This window comes from Capsicum annuum, chromosome 8 (genome assembly GCF_002878395.1).
Source record: "Capsicum annuum cultivar UCD-10X-F1 chromosome 8, UCD10Xv1.1, whole genome shotgun sequence".
Taxonomy (NCBI): Eukaryota; Viridiplantae; Streptophyta; class Magnoliopsida; order Solanales; family Solanaceae; genus Capsicum; species Capsicum annuum.
The window spans coordinates 30,218,615-30,235,137 of NC_061118.1; the positions used below are offsets into that span (position 1 = coordinate 30,218,615).

At 40.3% G+C, this 16,523-nt stretch overlaps 1 protein-coding gene across 2 annotated transcripts in view; it reads left to right on the forward strand.

Moving 5' to 3' along the window:
* Positions 1-520: 520 nt before the first annotated feature.
* LOC107838807 (DEAD-box ATP-dependent RNA helicase 3, chloroplastic) overlaps positions 521-16,523 on the forward strand; it is a 39,289-nt gene continuing 23,286 nt past the window's right edge. Inside the window, exons 1-9 of one of the 2 annotated variants that reach the window (XM_016682009.2) lie at positions 521-1,029; positions 1,835-1,971; positions 2,049-2,460; positions 2,789-2,887; positions 3,049-3,273; positions 4,045-4,422; positions 5,148-5,291; positions 5,431-5,526; positions 5,651-5,919. In XM_016682009.2, the coding sequence (XP_016537495.1) occupies positions 631-1,029; positions 1,835-1,971; positions 2,049-2,460; positions 2,789-2,887; positions 3,049-3,273; positions 4,045-4,422; positions 5,148-5,291; positions 5,431-5,526; positions 5,651-5,919 (2,159 nt within the window). In that variant the 5' untranslated portion in view covers positions 521-630. The remainder of the gene's footprint in view (positions 1,030-1,834; positions 1,972-2,048; positions 2,461-2,788; positions 2,888-3,048; positions 3,274-4,044; positions 4,423-5,147; positions 5,292-5,430; positions 5,527-5,650; positions 5,920-16,523) is intronic. The other variant, XM_047395380.1, reaches the window with a different exon arrangement.

Here is a 16,523-nt window from a genome sequence, read left to right on the forward strand (position 1 = left end):
GTTTTGAATGGTTTAAATAAATTTACTTTTAATTAGTATAAATGTGTATTAAGTTGTAATAATAGTTATGCATAATTTAAGGGCTCATTTGGTATGAGCGACAAATAATAACTATTTAATTTTAAGATTAATTATTTTAAATAACTTATTTCCACTCAAATAAAATTTTGAGATAACTTATTCCCACCTAAATCGCCCCTATAGCATGATAATTAATCCTACAGCACTTCTCGGCCAAACTAACTCCACGAGAAGCATCAATGTTGGAGGGATAAAATATATTTTCTCCGTTTAAAAAGAATGATCTAATTTACTTTTTAATCTATTCAAAAAAGAATTTTTTTTTCTTTTTGATAATACTTTAATTTTAATTTTTCAGGTAACATATTTAGATCTATATAATTAAAGAACATTTTTGAATTCATAAGATTAAAAATTATTTTGATATTTAATATAATTTTAATTTAAAATTATAATATTTTTTTTTTTTAAATTTTGTTTCAAGTCAAAATAGGTTAACGGGATGGAATTCGTGGGTGGAACACTGCAGTACCATTCATACACTAAACCTTCCCACCCTTATCATCATTTCTCCCTCATTCTATCTCCTCCCTCCGTTATCCCTCTGCCATGGCCTGTTCTTCTTCCATTATAGGAGTTCCCTCCATATACCAAACCAACCCTTCACGAAGACCCACCACTAGCCCACCTTTATATCTTCCTTTCTCCAATGAAAAATCTCATTTTAATGTTCGTCTCAGACATGGTCTGTTTTCTTCCAGTCCTTTTGTGGCTTCTGCTGTGGTAACTCCAAATTCTTCGGTGCTTAGTGAAGAAGCGTTTAAGGGAATCGGGGTTTTTGGGAAGGATTCTTTGAATGTTAGCAAAACCGAATATGAGTCTGAGGTTAAAGATGATGAGTCAGGATCTAAGAATGAGAATGAACTTGCTATTTCTAAACTTGGTTTACCTTACAGGCTTGTTCAGTCTCTTGAGAAGCGTGGAATTACTGAACTTTTCCCAATTCAGGTTCGAGTTTTTTTCTTCTTTCTCGAAGTTTTATCAAATTTTATTGTTGTTCAGCTGTTAAGTGCAATTTTATTTTAATATAATATATATCGCTATTTTTTATGCCAAATTGGTACAATTATTTGTTTTATATCCTAATGGTTTTAAATGCTTGCTTGCATTTCAAAAAAGGGGGCTCGACACCTGGCTAACTCGGGGCAGGAGGAAGACGCTCATCTTAAGCTGTCTATCCCTTTCATTTTTTGCATAGAGGCTCTTCCGTGCCTCCAACTTGTGACCTATTATCACTAATGAGCAACACGTGCAGTATTGCGCTGAGGTTCGCCTTCAGATTTGTGACTGTAATTGTACCAGCTGCAAAGGTAGCAGGCCAGCAATTTAGAATCTGCATTTAACTGTATTTAGTGGTGGGAGAGCTAGCTCTACATCTGGCGCATAGTTGCTCATTTGGTCATGGGTTCGAGGTGTGGGAACAACTCTTTTGCTGAACTGCAAGGGGAAGGCTATGTGCGACATACACTCATTCTCTCCCTATCCCTTGTGTGTGGGATAAAGCCCTTTATTTAGCTGGATCTAACTGAAGCATGCCTAATTCCTCACATAACATGATATGCTAGTATTCACCCTCTGATGCAACATAAGTCATTACTCTTGCGATGCATGTTTGATTCGGTGGACTATTTTCTGTGATATATTCCGTGGTTTATGTAGGTTATTGAAATTAAAGGTGATTTTGAATGCAAGAAAGCCTTTTTCGCTGCAAATATGGAGAAATTATCCTAAATCATGTGTCCTTACTATGTAGAGAGCTGTTCTAGTGCCGGCACTGGAGGGTCGGGATATAATTGCTCGTGCAAAGACTGGGACAGGGAAGACACTTGCCTTTGGTATTCCCGTATTGAAAAAGCTTAGTGGGGATGAAGAAATGATAAGTACTCAGAGGTAAAGGTTTGATCATGATGGGCAGAGTTTTTTGTTAGTCTTGACGAGTATATGCTAATTTCTCTTTCAATATCCAGACGGGGACGACTTCCGAAAGTTTTGGTACTTGCACCTACTCGAGAGTTAGCCAATCAAGTAGAGAAGGAAATGAAAGAGTCAGCACCATACTTGAACACTGTCTGCATATATGGAGGTGTTTCTTATGCTACACAGCAAAATGCACTTTCCCGTGGGGTTGATGTTGTTGTTGGAACTCCAGGTAGACTTATTGACCTGATAAACAATAACTGCTTGAAACTGGGGGAGGTGGAATATTTGGTTCTCGATGAGGCTGATCAAATGCTCGCAGTTGGATTTGAGGAAGATGTGGAAGTTATATTGGAAAAACTTCCACCACAGAGGCAAAGCATGCTTTTCTCAGCCACCATGCCTGGTTGGGTAAAGAAACTGGCTAGGAGGTATTTGAACAATCCTTTGACAATTGACTTGGTAAGTCTTCGTTCTTTCTCAGGGTTACGTATCATTGTCCTTCTTGATTGTGATATCATCTCGACGTATGCAGTACTTCAATGTGTCCATGAATGATCTCTAGTTGCTCTTTTCTTTTGTAGCAAATGCCATTGTTCTCTGATTGGAAGTGAAAATCTTCAGTATATTTCCTTACTTCTCCATAGAATTTATGGATAATTGGTTTAAGTTGTGCTCATATAGATTTACAAATATATATATATATATATATATAAATATATAAATGTCTTTCTTCCCAGGTGGTTGTCTTACCTTTTGTTCTTTCCCTTCTTTCCAAATACTCTTTTAGGTTGGTGATCAAGAGGAAAAACTGGCTGAGGGGATCAAGCTTTATGCTCTATCAACTACAACAACATCAAAACGAACCATACTTGGTGATCTTGTTACGGTATGAATTAACAGCCTATTTTCGTAGCTTTTTTCTACTTATGAAGAGTTCAAATAGTCATTTTGCCATCATTGTGCAAAACAATAGTACTCAAGCACTGTGCAAAACAATAGTACTCAAGCATTCAAAGATTTATTGTTTTGCTTTAAACAATTTTTCAGGTTTATGCAAAGGGTGGAAAGACAATTGTTTTCACACAGACAAAACGAGATGCTGATGAGGTCTCAATGGCATTATCTAATAGCATTTCTTCTGAGGCACTGCATGGCGACATTTCTCAACATCAGAGAGAAAGAACTCTAAATGGATTTAGGCAAGGAAAATTCACTGTGCTAGTTGCGACTGATGTTGCATCTCGTGGTCTTGATATACCGAATGTTGACCTAGTAAGTTCATAAGGTTGTATGTATACCCACCTTAACAGCTGAACTGCTTTATTTTTAACTTCTGTTATTTATGGTCCGGCTTATGTAATAAAAATTTGGGATTTTGGGTGTTTATCTAGGTGAAAGGAATGCTTATGACATTTTATAGATGAGTCAAAATTTGAGTAACAGAATCGGTTGGCTTTGTTAGAAAGCGTGCAGTTCTCACTAATACATTGCTGCATAATTGCCTAAAGCTGTATATACTGGTGACAGTGTGGAAGAAATGGGTTTTATCAGTGATACTAATGTTATTGTATTTCATAGATATGATATTCAAACACTAGAACGTGTTATTCTCTTTCTTTCCTCCTCCTCCTCGTTCTTGTTCCCCCTTCTGATAAAAATTTTCAATTTTTCTCTTCTGACTTCTGAAGCAGATCTTGGAGAAAGCTAAGTGTTATGAAATGTATATATATTGATGTAAAATTTCTGCTTTGATCTATGCCAAATTGAGGTTATACTCTTCCAACGGTGTTGTAATGTGATTGTGAATAGAATTATTACAATCATAAAATCAGTATTACGTCTTATTTCGGGAGGGTGAGTTGATATGGGTATTCATTATATTCCATCATTTGCCAATAACCACAATATACTGTTTGAGTCTCTCCCGCTTGAGAAGTCCTGCACATTCATTTGGACATTGTATTTTCTGTGATTCTATACTCTGTTTATGGGCATCAGTTAACAGTAATAACCCTTTGGATCCATCCTCCCTTTTTTATTTAGGTAATCCATTATGAACTACCCAACGATCCAGAGACTTTTGTTCATCGTTCTGGTCGAACGGGCCGTGCTGGAAAAGAAGGCACTGCTATTCTGATGTACACAGGTAGTCAAAGGCGAACTGTCAGATCTCTCGAGCGTGATGTGGGGTGCAAGTTTGAGTTCGTTAGTCCTCCGTCTGTCAAAGAGGTTTTGGAGTCATCAGCTGAGCATGTGGTGGCTACACTTAATGGAGTTCATCCCGAATCTGTTGAGTACTTCACTCCAACTGCACAACAGTTGATGGAGCAACAAGGAGTAAATGCGCTTGCTGCTGCACTTGCGCTTTTGGGTGGATTTTCCAAACCACCATCTTCTCGATCTCTAATAACTCATGAACAGGTAAGAGTAGTTATTGAGGTAACTTTGTTGATTGATAAATAAATCTTATTGGTGCCTCTGTATGGTACTTATGTGTATTGATTAATCTTAATGGTTGCCTCCATGTTGAGTTAATCAGTTAAGAAATTTCGATTGTACTCCTTTCCCTCCTTTTATCATCCGTTGTGCTGGCGACTGATAAGCTTCTTCTGCATGTAAGTTAAATGTCTAAGTCAACGGCCGAGTGAGGTGCTGAAGTGATGATACTCACCTCCATCTTATATATTGCTCCCATCTCTTTTCATCAGCCATGGCAGTGTTCCCTTGTCCTAACCCCCTCGTGAACTTTCATAGTAATTGACACTAATAGCCTCATTGTGGTGCAAAACTCTAGTATCATCTAGTGATATGAGCTGTTGAACTGCTGCATGCCCACTCAGCAGTCCTTGTTAGTTGGATCATGGGTGAGTTCGTTGTCCTATTCAACTGCCCAAAAGTCATACCTAGTTTTTCGCTGATAGCTCCCCAATGTCATATATGCTTCTCCTATATTTTATCAACCTCTAATTTTTATCTTTCCTCACTTGATGATAACAATCACCAGATGCTATGACTGATCTCAAAATGCTAGTCTTAAGTAACCACGACTTGAGATTTTGATCTATCTGTTTCCACATTCTTTTATGCTTCTAGTTATAAAGTATTTTCCCATTACATAATTTGTGATCAGCATATTTCCACTGCAGGGGTGGACTACATTGCAGCTGACACGTGATTCTGTAAATTCCCGAGGATTCCTATCGGCAAGATCTGTTACTGGTTACCTCTCTGATGTGTATTCACCAGCTGCCGATGAAGTTGGCAAAATTCACCTAATTGCAGATGAAAGGGTGTGTAACCAATATGCTAATGATTTTTCTATATGTTCCACATTGTTAACACCCCTAGGAAGATGTGGTGTCTCGTCTTCTGATCCCCTTCTCGGTGTCTTTGCTCTAACCAGAACCGTTTTACTTATTTTGAGCTCAGGTTCAGGGGGCCATATTTGATCTTCCAGAAGAGATTGCAGCAGATCTACTAAATCAGGAGTTACCACCTGGAAATACTATTTCCAAGATTACCAAGGTTAATATGCTTCTTACTATGGCACTTGTATATATTCTGTGACTTAGCTGCACAGTTTATTTTGCTGTTAAATCTTAAACCCGAGACAGGGTAGATGTAATCTTTGTAATCCTGTGTTTTGCAGTTACCTGCTTTACAAGATGATGGACCAGCTAGTGATTTCTATGGGAAGTTTTCTAGCAGGGATACTAGGGGGTCACGAGGAGGATTAAGAGATCGTAGAGGCAGAAACTCCCGGGGTTCTTCTAGTGGTCGTTTCTCAGATAATGATGATGATAATTGGAGGAATGACTTTAGGCAGCAAGGTGCCCGAACAAGAAGGGGAGGAAATGATTGGCTCATCAGTGGTGATAGGCGCTCTAGCCGGTCTCTATCTGGAGGAAGCAGAGACAGGTTTGTTTCAAATCTTTATGGGCACACTATTTATTATGGTCTACTATTGCTATGTATCTGACTCTCTCTTTTCTTCCTTATCAACTTTCCCTCGTTTGAGTTGTATCATCAACATAGTCCCGGGACTTTAATTCAGTCACCACTGCCTTATTATAAAGGAAAAACAAACCCAATAATTGCTGGAATTATTTCTACGATGGGTCGGATTATCAGCATTATATTATTTACTGCTAACATGGTCATTGTCTCGATCTTGACCAGTTTGATTATTGCTCCAAGTCAATTTGTTATCATTGAAGCCCAATCAAATTATCCAAATGAGAAAATTACATCTTCAAAGCTCATCAAAGCTCATCACTTCAATAAAAGCATTGAAGTCAGGAGGCCAACCCCCAATTTATTTTTAATGGATCCGCAATTAAATTAAAGTCCTCCCTACTAGGCACGGAAGTTAATGCAAATCGATAGTTCCTTCAATCATCGAGTACACTATCTACTTCCCACACTTATCATGGCAACGTCACCAATCTTTGGTGCTTATGGGGGGCCCTATTGTACACCTGCACCACTAGAGTCTTCATAAGAACTCATGGATGAGGGCCAAGGTGAAACTGTATTAACGATGAGAGTGGTCAAATCAGTAGCAAAGGCACCAGGATGCACAGTTGGTTGAACCGGTAGGATGTGTGCAAGACTTTGTGAGCTTGTCAACGATCACCCAAATTGAATCAAACTTTCTAAAGTGCATGACTAGCAGCGCCGGCTCAACGGCCAAGCTAATGAAGCAATGACTTACGGTCCCCAAATATTGAAGACCTAATTTCTTCAATTAATACCGCTTTATTTCATTTTATATGATACAGTTAACTCGATATAGGGTTTAATAAAGAAAAAAAAGGCTTTAAATTTGTGAAACTGTTTTTAAGCATAGAAAATTGTATATTACATAAATTTATAGAGATGCACAAGAGGTTAATTCTATTATCCATCAATTTTTGTTGAAAATTGATGATAAAAAGGTACAAGATCTTCATTAAAAAGAGATAATTACTTGGCCGATGTGGTTGATGGTGACTAATGTTAATTTACATTCTAATAATAATATTTTGTTCTGATACTAAACTATCTATTCTCTAAATATTAAGGATGAATGGCATTGAATAAATTAAAATAGCATTTTTTTTCATTCTTCTCAAGTTCGCAAGCATTATGCCTAACAAACTGAGACAATGTAAATTTATAGTGATATCAAATTATCAACGTCTAGAATCATGTTTTCTTGTTCTAATTTTGTATTGTCTTTTTTTTTTTTTTAAAAATTTGAACATAATATATATACTTTTACCTCATAATAGTATATTGATTTGATTTATTTAACAGAATTTTTTTTGAGATAGGTAACTTTTACATTCACACAAAAACTCATCAGAAAACTGATGAGGAGTGATTTACAAATCCCCAGGGGGTGCCATCATAATCAAAAAACCAAAAAACGAACTTTCAAAAATTTTGCAGTTGGCCCATAAATTCCACTAAACTATCTACTTCCCCCACCAATTCTTGTTTACACCAAAAAACAAAAAACTAAGACATCTCATCTTGGTCTTCTGTGTGTTACTAGCCTTCCCTTCACTGCATCTCTCATTTCTTTCTTTCCATAATGTTCACTATATGCAGTCAGGGACATCTTTCCACCAGTTTTCCTCTATGATTCTCTCTTTCCAATTTCTTAGACAGTGTGTCAATATCACAAAAGTGGTTCTGGGCATTACCCAATTTACCCAAGTATACAAAATAACATGTTCCACAGATATGTAGCTGCCTTGCTATGCATAGATAAGTGGCTATTCACTTCAGCTTCTTCTCCACTCATATTACACCTTGAGCAGATCTGCGTACCTCTTCTTTGTAGTACTTCATGGGTTAGGCATGCTCTTCTAATTACCAACCAAATGAAACAGTCAACTTTTAAAGCAGTCTTTATCTTCCCAATTAACTTCCAAGGCCAAACCATTGTCAATGAATGGTTGATATTCCTTTCCCAGTAGCAAGACTTTACTGTGAAGATTTCTCTGTTTTTTGGTTTCCAAATTGGTTTGTCAGGCTCTGTAGATGTGTGCCTGGAAACAAGTTTAGAGCATGTAGTAAGGTTGCTACTCTTCCGACCTCCCAGTCATTGAGAGCCCTTTTGAACACTAGATCCCAGCCTGATGGCTCCATATCTGTGCTATGGTGTCATTTTGCTGCAAGCTAATGATGTAAAAATCAGGAAAATTTGTCTTCAATTTCTCCTCCCCTATCCAGATCTCATTCCAGAAACTGATCTTCAAGCCATTCCTAACTCTAAAGGTCACCTTTGCATTGAAGGCAGGCCACAATCTTGTGATGGTTTTCCATACAGAGCAACCAAAGGTGCCAGGCACATCTTCAGTGATTCAGAACATCAGCTGTTCTGTAAACCATATTTCTTAGAAATGAACCTCCTCCATAATGCCATATCTTCACAGCAGAATCTCCACAACCATTTTTGTAGCAGATTGGTGTTCTGTATACTCAAGTTTTTAATGTCCAAACCCCCTTGGGTTTTGCTCAACCTCACCTCATGCCATTTAACCAGACTGTAGCAATTCTTCTCTTTATTACCCTGCCAATGAAACACCCTTCTAAGAGTTTCTTTTCAATACTTTTTGGCAAGGGGAAAAGACTCAACATATAAGTTGGGAGGGCATCCATAAGTGATTTGATTAGAGTCAATCTGCCTCCCAAAGAAAGATATTGACTTTTCCATCTTGCCAACTTCTTTTCACTTCTCTCCCGTACTTCATTTCATACTTGCAACTCTTTGTTCTTGGCTCCTAGGGGCATCCCAAATATTTGGTGGGAAGAGAAGCCACTTGACAACCCAGATTGTCAGCAAGACCTTGCATGTTTTATACTTGGTTAATGATACGGAACAAACTACATAATCGAAACTAAACTAAGATACAAAGAAATGAAAGATTAAGATAGATAGGATAAGCAATAAGATAGACCCAATGAAAGGAATTGATAGCAAACAAATGGTATGTTAAACCCTTAATCTTCTATTCAATAAACCAAATAAAACACCTAAATCATACGTTGATCACAAAGGAATCGAATTCCCAAGCAACCAAGGTTTCTAAACTATAATTCAATGCAAGCTAATCCAAGCTCGCACACACTTACAAGAGATTAAAAGTTCATTTGCATCCAAAAGTTGGTAGGAAAACTCCGATTTATAGCCTAGGGCTACGTTATACAATATTGGGCCACAAGTGACCCATTTTAGAAACATTAGGTCAAAACATTTCTCAATAATCTCAGAATACTCAAATCATGGGTGCCTATAGCACAATAGTTCATAAAATCTCAAGTCTCAAGTAGGGCTTAATAACCCATAGTTCAATCCCAAGTTAAAACTCATCAAAAGCATGATAGATAGCATATAGATCCATAACTCATGTAGAAATCTGAAAATTTCAGCAATTTATCTTAAAATCTCAATATACTCACATACTTCATTGTTTCAAACATTTCAACTATCAACTTCTCAAGGATTAAAATCATGGGGTGTAGACCCAGCTGCAATTTCTCAAGAAAACATGTAAAAATCATGCCATTAGGCTCTCAATTCAAGGGAAACATCAAAAGCTTGCAACCAATAACAATGGGTGAAAAACTCCAATTCAATTTCATGTAAAATCTCATAAATCGCAGAGAATCGTAGTTTAAATAAGCCTTTGGGCACACGGGTGAAAGGATTACCCTTGTTCAAAACCCCACATACCTTGAATTAGAAGCTTTGGATGAACTCTCGCTTGTGGAACTCTATTCATACTCTTGAATGAGGGTTCTTGAAGCCCTTGACTTAGGAACCTTGAATCTTGACTCAATTTAGAAAATCTATGGTGGATTCTTGAGATTCTTGGAAGAGGTTTTGGATACTTAGGGTTTTTGTTGAGAGAAAACTTGAGACAGACTTCATAGAATGCTTGTAAATGATCTTGATTTGGTGTTTGCACGGTTTAAGAGGCTTGGAAAAAGTCCAAAATGCCCTTTTTAACTTCTGTACGAAGCTGGAAAAATTGAATTGGGAACCCGATTTCATGGGCCACCGCGACGCGCCACTATCGCGATGGCTCACTGGAAATTGACAAATGGGAAATTGGTAGTCACCGCGACGCGGAGCCATCGCGTTGTCCCACCAGTTGAGACCTGGAACTTCAGCGCGACTCGTCACAATCGCGCCAGGCCACTGGAAATTGACTATTGGGAAATTGGGGTCCTCCGCGACGCGCCACTATCGCGGAGTTCCACTGGAAATTGACAATTGTCAGATAGACTCTCCGCGATGCCCCAAGCACCAAAATGACGCTGTTTTACGACTAGGATTAAATTAGCCATAACTTCTTACCTGGGTATCGGATTTGTGCGAATCTTATATTGACGGAAAACTTATCGAATTTCCCATGTGATAAAAAGTCGAAATTGGTGAAATTCTATATGGTTAACACGATACTCACTTAGGAAGTCACTTCTCAATCTTTTAGGGCCGGAATCACGCCTCACTTGACACGCCCCACGGTTCATTCTATGAGAGAATTTCGCGGGGTCTTACAATATCTTCCTCTTGGAAACATTTGTCCTCGAGTGTCGCTGGTTGGACTAGGAACACAGGAAAAATAGAGTACACATAGCAGAATCTCTCTAAACTCTTGAATACCTCAAAAATTGCAAGAACTCATGCAAGAATAGATACATAGCTGCACTATAGATTCGAAGGGCTAAGTTAAGGAAGAATAATACCTTCGGCTTGATCTGAACTCACGGAGAAGAGGTGCGGGTACTTGGCTCGCATGTCTGCTTCTGCCTCCCAAGTAGCACCCTCAACAGATTGGTTCCGCCATAAAACTTTAACCAAGGGAACTTCTTTGTTCCTTAGTCTACGGATCTGAAAATCTAGGATCTCAACAGAAATCTCATCGAAGGAAAGACTGTTCTGAATATCAGCACTCTCTGAGGGATCCACGGCAACGGAATCACCAATATGCTTCTTAAGCATGGGGACATGAAAAATAGGATGAACAACTGACAAGCAACTCAACCTCATAGGCCACCTTACCAACACGGCTCAAGACTCTATACGGGCCAACATAACGGGGACTAAGCTTTTCCTTTTTGCCAAACCTCTTCACCCCTTTCATGGGTGAAGTCTTCAAGTACACCAAATCACCCACCTCAAATTCTTCTCCTTACATCAGCATATGACTTTTGGCGACTCTGAGCGGTCTTCAACCTCTCTCTAATCAACTTAACTTTCTCCATAGCTTCAAACACTGCATCAGGCCTAATTGCGGCAGCTTCACCCACTTCAAACCACCCTATGGGTGACCTACATCTCCTACCATTTAAGGCCTCAAATGGTGCCATCCCGATGCTAGCATGGTAACTATTGTTATAGGCAAACTCTATCAATGGCAAATGCTCATCCCAACTACCTTTGAAATCAAGAGCACATGCCCTCAACATATCTTCCAGGGTCTGAATGGTCCTCTCAGCCTGACCATCTGTCTGCGGATGAAAAACGAAACTCAAAAGAACTTGGGTACCAAGACCCTGCTAAAACGCCCTCCAAAACTGAGAAGTAAATTGAGTGCTCCTATCCGAAATGATGGACGAGGGAACTCCATGCAGCCTGACGATCTCCCGGATGTACAATCTAGCATAATCCTCAGCTGCATTAGATGTGAGTAGGGGCAAGAAATGCCCGGACTTAGTTAGCCTATCCACAACTACCCAAATAGAATCATGATGACGACGCGAAAGAGGCAACCCGGTCACGAAGTCCATATTCACCACCTCCCACTTCCAAGTGGGTATACCAAACTCTTGCATCACACCACCAGGTCTTTGGTGCTCTATCTTAACCTGTTGGCACGTTGCACACCTTGCTACGAACTCGGCTATATCCTTCTTCATACCATTCCACCAATAGATTTCCCGCAAGTCGCGGTACATCTTGGTGGTGTTGGGATGAATAGAATACCGCGCGCCATGCGCTTCAGCCATAATCCTCTGCCTCAGATCATCAACACATGGAACACACAATCTACCTTGCACTCTCAACACGCCATCTCCCTCTTGGGAGAAATCTTCTACATTTTGATCCTGAACTGACTCCTTCAGTCCGACCAAACTAGGATCCTTGTCTTGCTTGTCCTTCACTTCCGAAACTAAAGAGGATTTGGAACTACTTTGAACCAACGTACTCCCCTCGGCTGAATCAAGTAACTTTACACACAATCTAGCCAGACAATGTACATCACGAACTAACTCTCTCTTCCCTTCCTTTACATGAGCAACACTACCCATAGAAAATCTGCCGAGGGCATCCGCCACTATGTTGGCCTTGCCCGAGTGATACAACACACTCATATCATAGTCTTTTAACTACTCTAACCACCTCGTCTACCTAAGATTCAACTCCCTCTGAGTAAACACATACTGCAGGCTCTTATGATCAGTAAACACATCAACATGAACACCATAAAGATAGTGTCTCCAGATTTTCAAAGCGAAGACCACAACAGCTAACTTAAGATCATAGGTTGGGTAATTCTTCTCATGCGGCTTCAACTGCCTAGAGGCATAGGCTATAACCTTACCATGTTTGCATCAATACACAACCCAAACCAATTCTAGAGGCATCACAATACACCACAAAACCATTTGCACCATCAGGCAAAGTCAACACAGGGGTTGAAGTAAGTCGAGTTTTCAACTCCTGAAAACTCTTCTCACAGGAATTTGACCACTGGAACTTAACTTTCTTTTGGGTCAACCGGGTCATGGGAGACGCAATAGAAGAGAAACCTTCAACAAAACGGCGGTAGTAGCTCGCTAGACCCAAGAAACTTCTAATGTCAGACGGAGAGATAGGTCTAGGCCAATTTCTTACAGTTTCTGTCTTTTGGGGGTTAGCTCTAATACCTTCGGTTGAAACAATATGACCCAGAAAGGCTACAGACCTTAGCCAAAATTCACACTTACTGAATTTGACGAAGAATTGGTGATCTCTAAGAGTTTGCAAGACAACTCTAAGGTGATTCGCATGGTCATTCTCATTACGGGAGTATACAAGGATGTCATCTATGAAGACAATGACAAACATATCAAGATATGGCTTGAACACTTGATTCATGAGGTCCATGAAGGCGGCTGGGGCATTGGTTAGTCCGTAGGACATGACTAGAAACTCAGTGACCATAGCGGGTTCGGAAGGCTGTCTTTGGAATATCACATTCCCTCACTTTAAGTTGATGATAGCCGGATGTAAGGTCTATCTTGGAGAAATAACTTGCACCTTGCAACTGATTAAACAGGTCATTAATTCTCGGAAGAGGATACTTATTTTTGACTGTGATCTTGTTAAGCTGACGATAGTCAATGCACATACGCAAAGAACCGTCTTTCTTTTGCACAAATAAGACGGGTGCGCCCCAAGGAGAAATATTGGGCCTTATGAAACCTTTGTCTAAAAGATCTTTGAGTTGCTCTTTCAACTCCTTAAGCTCAGCAGGTGCCATAAGGTATGACGGAATAGAAATAGGCCGAGTATCGGGAAGAAGGTCAATCCCGAATTCTATCTCTCGATCGGGAGGTACCCCTGGGAGATTTTCCGGAAAAACATCTGGAAACTCATTAACAATATTGACTGACTGAATAGTTGGAGCCTCGGACTTAGTGTCTTTGACTCTAACTAAGTGATAGATGCAACCTTTGGATATTAGCTTTCTGGTTTTGAAATAGGAGATAAAATGACTCTTGGGAGATACCGAACTCCCGGACCACTCAAAAGTTGGTTCATCAGGAAACTGAAACTTGACCACACGCTTACGACAGTCTATAGACGCATAACAAGAATGAAGTCAATCCATACCCAGAATAAGGTCAAAATCCACCATGTCTAACTCTATCAAATCAGCAAGTATGACTCTATGAAGAACAGTAACAGGGCAATCTCTATACATTTGTTTAGCAACAATTGACTCCCTGGGTGTAGAAACTAGGAAAGGCTCAGGAATCTTTTTGGGACCCATTTTGAAATTCATAGCTACAAGTGGGGTCACATAAGAGAGACTTGACCCGGGGTCCAACAACACATAGACATCAAAGCAAAAGACACGGAGCAATACCGGTAACAACATCGGGAGAGTCCTCCTGCTCCTGACGGGATGGTAGGGCATAGAATCTGTTCTGGCGCTGACCGCCAGCAGTGCTAGATGAAGCGCCCTAGGCAGGGGCCGGATGGGGTACAGGAGCTGGTGCACTAGTAGCTTGTGCCTGAGTCGGGCATCTCTGTTCCCCTGTCTAGCATGAGGACAATCTCTAAGTCTGTGGCCCTGTTTACCACAACCAAAACAACCCCTCACCTCAGATCTACAAAACACTCCCCGAGATGACTCCTACCACACTTAGCACAGGGAGGATAGCGGGGCCTGTTACCAACACTGTTCTGCGACCTAGACATAAAAGATCTGCCCCCTTGCTCCTGCCTGCTTCTAGGTGTGGGAGCACTAGCTGATGAAGGCACTGGCATAGACGGACGCCTCTGAAACTGAGGGCGGTTCCCTCCATGGAACCTAGGCTGGCTAAACTCATGCTGCTCAGATCTAGCCCTCATGTTACCCCTCACTCGATCTCTCCCTAATCTTATCCGCCTCTGTTTGCTGGGCATGCGTCATCGACCTAGCCAGATCAATATCCTTATGCAACATCGCAGTCCTACACTCCTTTAGTACCAACCTAGAAACACCGGTCACGAACTTGCTCATACTAGCCCGGGTGTGAGAAATCAAATCAGGAGCGTACTTGGCCAACTGGTTGAACTTCAAGCAGTATTTCTTAACAGTCATGGAGCCCTGCCTCAAGTTTATAAACTCTTCAATCTTTGCCTCCCTCATCTCAAGCGGAAAGAACTTGTCCAAGAATGCATCTTGGAACACCTGCCAAGTCATAGGAGTAGCATCCTCACCTCTACCCTTCCTCCACAATACAACCCAGTCCTATGCTATGTCCTTCAACCTGTAAGACGCCAACTCAACACTTTCTTCCTCAGAATTATGTATCACCTGCGTGATCTTTCTCACCTCCTCCAGGTACAACTGTGGGTCCTCACCTGCCTTGGACCCATTAAACTCTGGCGGATTCATCCGTATGAAATCACGGATCCTAGCCGCGGCTACATCACCTCCCTGATGATTAGCAACTGCGGCCTGGTTATTGGCCCGAACATTAGCGGTGACTGCTTGGGCTAACGCTTGAAAGGTCGCCCGAAACTCGGCATGAGACACAGTTTCATTCAAAGGATCAATAAGTGGGGGTTGCTCATCATCGTTCCTGCGGGCATTCGCTCTTCGGAGAGGCATTTTCTGAAAATAGAAGAGCACGAATTATTAGATGAGAGGGACAAGTGTAGGCACGATAGAATCCGAAAGAAAGAAATAACTTTTTCCTAAAACGTCCTGTAGCCTCTTGCTCATAGATGTGGCGCTCTACGCACCGATGATCAAGACTCTACTCAATGTGGCTTGTCAGACTCCCTAGGACTCCTTTAAAACCTTAGGCTTTGATACCAAGTTTGTAACGACTCAAAATCGCCTCTTGGGACGTCACATTGGGACGTCACATGGTGCTTGAGGCTACAAGTAGCCCCAAGCTAACCCTTTGAGCCTGTTTCTACTAATAACACTTATTTCAAGATGAAATAATTCAAACACTAGCATAGTCATATCATATGAAAGGAAATACGGAGAAAATGCTCGGTCCAAACGACAAAGCAATATCGAAAACCTCAACACAACCACAATCTGATAACTAGTCTGACAAAGCCTCTACTAATCCATGAACTAGAGAGCCATTGGGACAGGTCCCCAACTGACTCGAAATGAACTGAAAGTAAAAACATAGTTTCTCAAACGCAGAAATGTCTGAAGATAGGTCCTCGAATCATGAGGAGTCACCACTATAGGAATGTAGACTGAGGTACTCGAAAGTCACTGATGAGGTTGGGACTGAGCACCTGAACCTACATTATAAGACAATGTAGCACATAGACGTATATGTGGATCAACACTTGGGAATGTACTGAGTATGTGAGAGTGCATGCATTTATATAAAACCACATCAGTACTCTTTAATCAAATCATGCATGTAATAAGTAAGGACTCACATGGCTTGACTAAGTATAAAATGCGAAGCTCATGAATCATGTAAAATGGAACATGTAACTCAATCTTGTGAGTCATTATACGTTCATATTTGAAATTTGTACTCTTCTCTTATTCTCATTACTCAAGGCTAAAGGAAACTTTAAGCAATACTTTCAACTCATGCATATGTCTCATGGAGAGTAAAACTTCTTCAATGCTCAAGAACTCATAACTCTTTTGAACTCTAATACTTGGAATTCGAAATCATATAACTTTGGAACATACTTGAAGGCATTTCATTCACGTTAGGAAAATATCTCATTTCAAGCTTTAGGGAAAAATTCTCATATCAAGGGAAAGTATTTTAGTTTT